The 10,895-nt window shown below is 30.9% G+C and overlaps 1 protein-coding gene across 1 annotated transcript in view; it reads right to left on the reverse strand.

Annotated features, from left to right (window-relative positions):
* Positions 1-9,540, reverse strand: part of LOC106681771 (exostosin-1) — a gene marked incomplete at its 5' end in the record, with an annotated part of 22,533 nt that extends 12,993 nt beyond the window's left edge. Inside the window, 1 exon segment of the mRNA XM_014422268.3 lies at positions 9,339-9,540. Coding sequence (XP_014277754.3) covers positions 9,339-9,540 — 202 coding nt within the window.
* Positions 9,541-10,895: the final 1,355 nt, after the last annotated feature.

A 10,895-nucleotide genomic window follows, 5' to 3' on the forward strand; every position in this document is an offset into this window, starting at 1 on the left:
GTAAAAAAAATCAATCTGATAATCAAACTATCAGTATGAAAAATAAATAAATAAAATAACATAATGATAAAATAATATATACAATATTTACACAATCGACCTGAGGATCCCTGAGCCCACTCTATCCCCCACGTGTGAGGGGTAGGGCAGAGCTCAAGAGATCCCAGCGCATACCTCTCGCCGCATCACTGGTAATGAGCCAGTGGAGGCTGAGCAAGTGCGCTAAAAACTAAAAATTAAATATGTAACATTTTTTATTATTTTTATTTTGCCTTGGCACAATTAAAATTAAGAATAATTTGTATTCAGGTAAAAATAAAAATTTTGTGCTTAGAATCTAAATTTTTACTAGCATTTTACGTTTTAGACATCAAAGAACAAATTTTGTTCTGTGTCTTTGTTAAGTCAAATCACTAAAAACTAAACATATTCATTGCTCCCATAAAATAAATAAATAAAAAAAAACGCGACAAACTACAACGTTAATATAAGTGGAAATTCTACATTAAAATTAAATTGAAAAGTTTTCAAAGAGGACCGAACAAGATAGAAGAGACAAGTCAACCATAAAACCAAAAAGTTAGTATAAGAGCTAAAAAGCTGTCTTAAAGCAGTTGCTACCGACTTGGAGATAGAGGACTAAGTTGGTTGGCAACTGTGACGGCCAAGTTTACTCCAGATCAACATTATCAGTTGCGACCTAGCTCCAATCACGGACTACAGCTGAATAGCTCCCCCCCCCCCCGTTCTACCAACTCAAATTGTTCAATTAGCAATTTCATTCGGGCCGTCCGACTCAATTGACAGTTAAAAGGAACAATAATACTCAAATGACAATAGGAATTCACTCCTTACTCCTCAGCCACCTCTATTTTCGTACCCACGCTGAAAAGGCTCTTTCCATTACATTTGCCTCGATTGGAACATTATTCAGGAAGAAGAAATAAAAAAGGCTTTCTAAGAAGTATTATTTTCAAGGATCATTCTTTTTTTTTTTTTTTTTTTTTTAAAAAAAGAGATTTAATCAATATCAAAAACAGGTGCCTGAAAAATACTAAAGACACTCTTTCCATAAAAATATATTCATAATTATTCAAAGGAGACGCAAACCATAGAAAATATGGTTGTATGACAAGAGTGGAGATTTAAGATCAACCAATGGCGTAACAAAACAACTGAGAAAGGAATGTATAATAGAAGTTTGGTCCTCACTGGACGGCAACGCAATATACATGTTACAGTCAAATCAGATCATAGATAATATAAACCAGGGTTATAGAATTTCAACTTTCACTAGAGTACGTTAACCTCAACTGAGCACGGTCAGTGATTTTTAATATTCTGCAGGCCGTGTTATTATTAGACGACCATGATTACGCTAAAAGTGTCCCTTCTTGGCGGGTTAATAAACGGCTTTCCACAGCTCTCAGATGATAGCTGATTAATAGCTTAGATAATAGCTTGATTAATGCTCCTTCCTTTATTATGTTTTTAAAATAAATTTAATACTTTTATTTATTCATTGAAATTTACAACTATATATAAAAAAAAATACAATAAGTAAATGTGATAAATGTTTCAGAATAAATGATAATCTTAGGAAGGAACCACCCAGCGGTGGAACTTCAATTATCGCTTTAAATTAGAAGATCTATAAGCCATCTTCTTTTCGGATGTCTCAGAGGATTATCAGAGACTGTTAAGGATAAGAGATTACGAACTAATGGGTTTGAGTGGGTAAGGATTTTGGAATGAAAGGAGGTATATCTATTTCGGGGCAAATCTGCAGCGAATCAGATAATGAGGTCTTTACTATACAATACTGTTATAAAAATAAGATCTATTAATAAAAAATAAATAAATCTGGAACCATGGTCAAGATTGGCTAGATACTTATTAAACTTTATTCTGAATTCCAAATCTGATATGCACGAAACTTTTTAATTTAATATATTATTTCTAAAGATATTAGAAGTCATTAAAAGTAAAAACTGATTTATCAACCTGCTGCGTTTAATTAGTCATTTTTTACCCGAGCTGTATTTTACTGGAACTCCATTCCCTCTAACATACGTCATGTACCTTCCCTCGTTTAAAACCCTTCTATTCAACTACCTTTTACTTTACCAATCTAATCCAATATTATAATAGTACAGATATTTTGTAATACCCTTTTTGTTTTGTTTTTTATGTATTTAGTCAGTTAATTTTTTAATTAAATAATTTTTTCTTTTCTGTATGTAAGTTATAATTAATGAGGTGTAGACAGTTGACCGTGGATTACTGATTGGAGAAGATGGTCAAGGGGGGATGCGGTCAGCAAAGGAAAACATAAATAAACAAAAAAATATTTATTCATGCCAACGTTTCGACTTGAATTTTAGGTCTTCATCAGGGCTATAGAACAAAGGAGATAACAGCCATCATTTAGAGAAACATAAAATTGAAAAGAAATAGTATACAAACAAATTTGGAACTATACAAAATATTGAATTGAATAATAAATAATACAAAATTGATAATTGAATAATAAAAAATAATTGATTGATAATCATGGAATTAGACGGTAGCAGATTGATAACAGTGAAAGATGAAATATAACATTATGTAGGTAAGAATATATGTAAGTAGTGTCTAAAAATTGAAAAACAAATTTGAATCTACAAATTGAACAATATGACAGAAAATTAAATATAGTGAGTGACTTATATATGAATTAAAGTGTGAGTATTAACTTATATATCTATAAATATAAATAAATAAAATAGGAAAAAGGTAGAAGAAGAAATATGGAGAATGGGAAATGAACAATGTAAGAAATGTGAGAACGACAGAAGAAACTTACAGTTATGCGAGGAATGTTGGCTAAAACTGATTGATTTGTAGAAAGCCACACTAGAGTGAGCGACGGAAGGACAAAGGATTCATTAGAAACGTAACTAATAAGAAAGACCGTTAAGACGAAACAGTTGATACGAAATGAAAATGATAAAATAGAAGTAAAATTATGAATACAAATTAATGTTAATAATAATAATAAAAAAAAGTGTGACCACACGTTATTATAAAATTAAAATTACCTTTGTAACTGTTCTAACGGGACTTAGTCCCTGAATAAAAAACTATTTTTCATTTAATTTCATTTCATAATATTTTTTTTTTGCTACTTATGGTTCTGTTATTGAAATCTTTCCATCGTATTCTGACAAAAAATTATTTATTTCGAATATTTATTATCTTAGGTATAAGGTGAAATTATTCAAACATTGCACAGCTATTTCTTGATATTAGGCGTCATCGTTTTTAATAAGCGACATGAATAATGTTCTATACAATAAAGACTTGATGGTGTTGTACTTATGGAACACTCGAGACTACGACGTGCTCAAGAGCTTTATATTTTAAGTGTTATTGTAGCGGGTGGCTAATAGGGTGGCTATAACGGCGCGAAGATGTGAAAGGCTCAAGAGGATATGGCCCCAAGAAGTGGGAGGAACAGTACATCCAATATGAGAGAACTGCTTCTGGCATTGGAAAGGATCATTTATAAGGCTGGCAATTGCCTTGGCTCCGTCAGGTTATCGCGTCCCGGCTACTGATGAAATTATCAACCTTTCTCCCCCTTCTCTTAAGGATTCTTGCAAGGGAACTCTAGAGTCGATATCTCCTTTAAAATAAAGTAAAAAAAAATAACTGTACACAATTGATAAGTTTCAATAATTCCAATTTACTTTATGGATCTATATAAGAATAGAGTAAGTCTTATTTTTAAAGAAATAATTAAGTACAGGAGATATAGGTTTTTGGTCGGAAATAATTCTCATGAAAATAAGCTTTCAAATTTATCCCTTGTTGTTGGTGCCTATTTACTGAAAAGTCCAGGAAATCATGCTTTTTTTCCCCTCTAAACTTGTATATTATTAATATCGAGAAAATTATGGTTTTTAAATGAATAAATTAAAAACAATTAACAATTCACAAGCTGTTCTGGAGATTAAAAAATAAATTGAAATTCCAATAAATCCCACCAAATCACATTTACCCTTCGACGTAAGCCCATGACCTCTTCCCCTACAATATCCTTTAATAATACCCCACTTATTCCTGTCGAACAGATCCGTTACTTAGGACTATATCTCGACAAATGACTGACATGGAATCCTCATACAAGACTAAAAAGACAAGAAACTGCTCGTAGATTCCGACTATTACAACATTTACTAGATAAACGGTCTAAATTGCCAATCCATTAGAAAAGACTGATCTACATGATTATTATAAGGCCTATCTGGACATACGGAGTTGAGCTTTGGGCTTTGGGGCAAATTCCTCCAGAATCCAATCCTTACAGTCCAAAATCCTTCGTAAAATCCTTAATGCTCCTTACTTTGTCACAAATCAAGTCATCCATCAGGACCTCAATGTTCCATATGTTGCCGATTTGGCCAGAACCAGATACCGTTCCTTCCATAATAAACTTCTCAACCACCCAAATCCACTTGTTTCTAACCTGGCTTCTCCTTCATTACCTAATAATCCTCCTAGGCGTCTGAAAAGAAGATGTAATTGGAGTTCTATCAGTGGGTAGATTCTCCACATGTTTTTATCATGTCACTATGTCACCTACAGCAAATTTACTTGTTGTTACTTATTTGTGTATACAGTTGTAAATATCAATAAATAAATTATTAAAAAAAATAAATAAATTGAAAAGTCCCAAGGAAAAATGATCAGTACTTATAACTAATACTTCCAGGAGTAGTTTTAATTAAAAATATTTAAATATAAATAAAAGTGATTGGAGAAGATGATCGGGGGGTGCGGTCAGCAAAGAAACAACATAAATAAACAAAAATATATTTATTTATGCCAACGTTTCGACCTTCTGGCTCTCATAATTTTACATTTAAATATTTTTATATGTTTTAATCTCTTATTAACTATTTTATTTCAACGTTCGTTTTTTGACCGTTGGATTTCTGTTTATCTAACGTCTTTGTCGACCTGCACTCTAACGACTATTCCTGCAATTTCACACAGTTTAGCAGAAATCTCTGCCTACAACTGTAAGTTATTTTTTTCTCTCTTATTTCTTTATTTCCTATTCTCCATCTTTCTTCTTATTTTTTATAACATTGTTTTTACATACTTCCCGTTAATATATCCGTTTTTTAAACGCCCTTTATATATTGATACATTTTATTACTTTTTGGGCTCCCATTATTTTACATTTTACACCTTTTTATGTTAGTTTTTTCTTTTTCTTTTTTTTACTCTCACATTGACTATTTTATCTCTACGATCTTTTGACCTTTAGACTTCTATTTATGTAACGTCTTTTGACCTGTACTCTAGCGGCTTTTCCTGCAATTTATATCAATGTAGCCTGGATTCTCTTCCTATAACCTTACTCTCGCATTTCTTACTTTCTTCATTCCCCCTTCTCTATTTATTTGTTCTTATCCCCTGTTATTTCATATTACAGTATTTTTTTTCATAAGCTCCATTATTAATTTAACCAATTCCTTATAGATTCTTTCCACTCCATCATTTATTTATTACTCACATTTATCTGTATATAAATAATAATGTAATCAATCTACTACTGTCTTTGTCCATAGTTATTAATCACTTTTTTCTCTCTAAATGATGGTTGTTGTCTTTTTGTTTTTATAGCCCTGATGAAAACCGTTAAATTCAGGTCGAAACGTCGGCATAAATAAATATTTTTTTGTTTATGTAGTTACTTGGCTGACCGCACCCACCGATCATCTTCTCCAATCTACGGTCAACTATCGACCCATCATCATAAATAAAAGTGATAGACCGTAATATGGAGGAGATGGTCGAGGGAATGGAACAAAAAATAGTTTTCAACTATTTATTTGCCGACGTGTATATGTTGAAAATGTAATATAACAAGATGAAAATAAAGTAAAGGTGTAAAGGTGGGGTTAAAAATGATGTAAATATAAATGAAAAAAATATATAAAATGGAACAAAAAGAAATACAATTAAGTAAATATAAAAAAGAAATAACATTGAGTTTTTGATATAAAATAAAAAAAAAAATTATACACATTAAGAGACGGAAATTTAAGAAAATAAGATCGATAAATAAAGGTTAAGAAGAAAATAATAATAATAATGAATAAAGGACAACTCTATACCCTAGATCCCATCCCTCTCCTATACCGCCCCCACGTCGTCTACCGTATTCCTTACTCCTCCTTACATTGTAATTCTTCCTATATAGGTGAAACCAAGAACCACCTCAGATCCCGTATTTCTCAACAAAAGCTATCCGTTTTTTTTTTAAACTTTATAACCGCACCGAGACCATATCCTTCATATATTTTTAATAATGTGGCAGAGGTTTAGAAGAAGAAAAGAGTTTGAAAAGGATCCATCAATCGAAGGGGACGAAACATTACTAAAATATACATATATACAGAATAATATACAGAAATACTACGAACAAAATAAATAAAAAATACAACTAAGGTTTCAATTTGAGAGTTGTACTATTAGACGTGTTTACCTGAGATAGAATGTTTCAAAACCAAAATTTATTTCTAAAAATGAGAATTCATTGTTTTTGAAAGACTATATCTCAGGAAATTACGTACAGATATCTACTAACAAATTGAAACTAGTTAAATGCGTCATAAATTCATTTTTAATGTTTATCTTCGTAGGAAAACAGTTTACATGATATTTTCTAAAATAAATTCAAGTGCTAACAAAAGAATTTAATCGCTAAAATTTTCAACCATTTATTTTTCCTTATGTCAGTAAATCGATGCTGAGGGCTCGAAGACCTTTAAAAGAAGTTTGACTTCTTCCTCCATGTCTAAGGATTCAGGTCATTCGTCCCACTCTGCGTGGGTTGAAACGCTTTTGTGTACAACACTGCTCAAGTATAACTCAACCCCTTTTGAATATAATACTTTATTTTTACTTTTGATAGTATATTTATAAGAAAATTATATTAAAAAGACTAAAATAATATCTTTTTTTTTTTTTCATACCCTCCTGTAATGATTTTAGTGAATATTTGGTAAAAATAATATCTTTTTTTTTGGAAGGCAACTATGCTCACCCTCGCTACGATATGCAACTATGCTTTGTACTCGCTTCGGCGGTACATATACTAAAATTGGAACGATTAAAAATAATATCTTCCATAAACTGATCATTTTACCTGTTTCAAAAGGCATCGTATGAACGGGAATGAAAGAACTGAATTAAGAATTTTATTATCCGGTTTTAGTACTGGGTGATTCCAACAGCGATACGTCGCCATAGAACCCATAGGTTTTGAAAACGATATGGAATCGTTTATAGGCTGTTGATCCAGTCTGTTTCATCTTCACACCACACTTTTATTTCCCAAAGGGGGGATATTTCAGTAAATGGCATTTTATATATCATAACGCCTAAGGAACCTTAGTTTTAATCAATATCAAGCACATAAATTACTAAGAGGAATTGTCGAGAAACTAAATAAAGGATATAACGCTATATAAATTTTAATAACAAGTAATAAAAAAGATGATAAATAAAATCAGATTATATATACGGTGGGATGAAATATTCCATGATACTAATGAATAAAATCAAATATTGGAGAGTGAGACTCAAACAATCTATAAATATTAATCCCACGTGATTATTAAATTACACTAATCCAGATTCCGAAATCATTAATTTATATTCAATAGATTTCATAATAGCTATAATATGATTTTTCTGTATAATTCTCCTTTTTGAAATTAATGGATATCTATAAATAAAGAGATATTTTTTATTAAAGAACGGTTGCGCAAGGTGATTTATCCATGATTACGCTCAACCACCAGATTTTTCCCCAGTTAAGGATAACTACTCTGTAGAGACTTGGTGTGCCCTAGGATTTGAAATATAACAATTTCAATGACATGTTTAAATTTATGTAACTGACATAAAAGTTGAAGAATAATTTATATAATGTTATTAAATAAAAAAATATTAATATTGGAGTGATACCAATGGTTAGTTTCTCTACATGCCTCTATCACTCCATTTTTATCTTGTCTTTGTTGATTTTTAAAAAAGTTTTCTCTTTGATTTTACGACTTTATTAATTATTCGCAAGGAATATATAATAGTTTAATGATTAGAGAAGTTTGTCGGGGGGTGCGGTCAGCAAAGAACAACATAAAAATAAAACCGTTTAATAAACAAGACCATATTTATTTATTTTATGCCGACGTTTCGACCTGAGTTTCAGGTCTTCATCAGAGCTATAGAGCAAAAGAGATCACAACAATATTTAGAGTAACATAAAATTGAAAAGGAATAGGATACAAACAAATATGGAATTACACAAAATATTGAATTGAATCATGTTTGTATAATATTCCTTTTCAATTTTATGTTTCTCTAAATGTTGTTGCTATAGCCCTGATGAAGACCTGAAACTCAGGTCGAAACGTCGGCATAAAATAAATAAATATGGTCTTGTTTATTTATGTTGTTCTTTGCTGACCGCACCCCCCGACAAACTTCTCCAATCATTAATCTACGGTCAACTATCTACACCTCATAATAGTTTAATAATAAAATAATTATTTGTAGAACCTGAAACATAAACTAAATAAGCTTACCAGTATATAAATATATAAATAATGCTTTTCGCGTTACTATAAAATTACAAATGATTTTTCTTTGAATTATAAAAAAAGAAGAAATGTAATAAATAAAAATCTATGCCGAGGTTTTTTACAGGTCAAATTGAGGTATTTACTAGGTGTATTTTTATGTAAATATAGTTGTAAATAGCAATAAATACACAATTAAAAAAATACATCAAAAGAGTAAAATATGATATTATAATCAATTTTGTGAGGAAAAAATGAAATGTTCTATTAATAACTCCAAATTTCACTATATTTTTATAATCTCTGTCAAATCATAAATTAAAGAAAATGAAACTAAACAGATTAATTTTATGAAAATATGTTGAAAGCTTAATATTACAATAAGCACAATAATTTTAGTAACTTACTATTTCTACCACGTGCTCAAGTAAAATACGGGGCTAAGAGAACACAGTCCCGCATGACCCAACTGTCTTGCGGAAATGTATTTTCATCAACAGAAGGCTTGGAATTGACAAGAAAAATTGAGATTAATCAAGTGGGGACGAAGAATCAAAGAATTTACTTTATATTAGATAGGTTACTATATAAGTGATAAAAACAGTTTTCGGTAGTGCAAATATCACTTTAGGGTAAATCTCTAGAATGGTAGAAATATATATTGATTATTTAAAGAAATAATTAGTCTGATGTTACCTGAAGGAGAAGCCTTTCGTCCGCCCATATGACTGCCTTGTTCCAGTCGATGACCTGAGAGAAAGGAAGAGCCCAGCCATTGGACAGCAATACTGGAATGCAGCCAGCCTGGAGTGCCTCCAGGAACCTGAAGGAGCCCAGCCTACGTCCTCTGGGGACCAGGCACAGCGTCGAATTGTGTAGCAGCACTTCGTACTCGTACCTAAGCAATACCAAAATCATTAATGGTACAAGGTCCTACAAGGTACAAGGTATAATAATAAAACAAAATAATTTTAAAGTATAAGAAAGCATAGAAACAATTTTTATTTACTAAAAATAAATTAATTATTACGTTAGAACTCATAAGTTGAAGAATGTATTTTGTATAGTGAAAAATATATATTAAGAAAAGGATGTCTTTCAGTACATTCGAGTAATAATTTATTAGTTTGCGCAGCTGAGTATTTATATACATAAATAATTGACAGTATGATTTCAAATAATGAAGAACGTATCCAGGGTTGCGGTCAAGAAGGAACAAAAATAGATAGTTGTTAATAGATAGATATAAATAGTTGTTAACGATTTTTGTTTCATTTTGACAGCAACCCTGACCGCCTTCTTCATATATTATGTTTCCAACGCATTCCTTCATTTTAATAGAAAACATGGATTAAACCAGATTTAACTATTATCATTTACAATAAAAATACCAAATGTCACTACTGATTGTGAGATCTGAGGTGCAGCATACAATAATAATAACAATAATTCCAAAAAAATGTTATAAGAATCGGAATAGAAGCCCCTTGCTTTAATAGAAATAGTCAGTTGCATCGAGAACAAGAATCGATAGACGAATTCATCAAAAAACGTTTAATTAAATTTCATCCACAATTACCAGCAGCACATTTTCTACTTTTTCAGTTTCAATTTCTATTATTATTATTTTTAGGTGGAGTAGTTTACGACGAAGGAAAACCAACTTCCTCTTAAAGACTGAAGCCCAGGCCCTAACTTTATTGTTTATAATTAACATTAATGTTTTTTTATAAAATTATTTTTCGTAATAAAATTTAGTTATCTATTTCATTAATTCTATAAGTCAGTTATCTATTTTAATGATACAAATGTAAAAGGTATTCCTGATGTTTAGTTCACGTTAAACTGTGTTAAACGGAGAAATATTTCCTTCTTTTATGATGTTAAAACGATATAATGTTTAACATGGTTGAGAGCCTGTTAATAGGCCTGCTAAATGGAATATGACGTCACGCAACAGACCAGCCGAGCTTCACACAATTTTGCCTGATGTTTTGGTAGGTCAGTTGCTCGTAATTTTTTTTGTTCTTATTTTGACCGTTTTTATATAATAACAAAGTAATAAATAAAAATAATAATAAAGTAGCAGAAAAGACTAAAAGAAAACAAGGGACAAGTGAGGTAGAGAAAAGGTGATATAATGAAGCTGTTTGAGGAGTTGGAAAGGTTTATATGGACTTTTGAGAATTTGGTTGGTATGAGGTCAAGGACAAAAGGGATATGTAGCCTATAATATTAGTCGTTTCATTTATA

This window comes from Halyomorpha halys, unplaced genomic scaffold (assembly GCF_000696795.3).
Source record: "Halyomorpha halys isolate HHAL.00 unplaced genomic scaffold, Hhal_1.1 Scaffold363.1, whole genome shotgun sequence".
Lineage (NCBI taxonomy): Eukaryota > Metazoa > Arthropoda > Insecta > Hemiptera > Pentatomidae > Halyomorpha > Halyomorpha halys.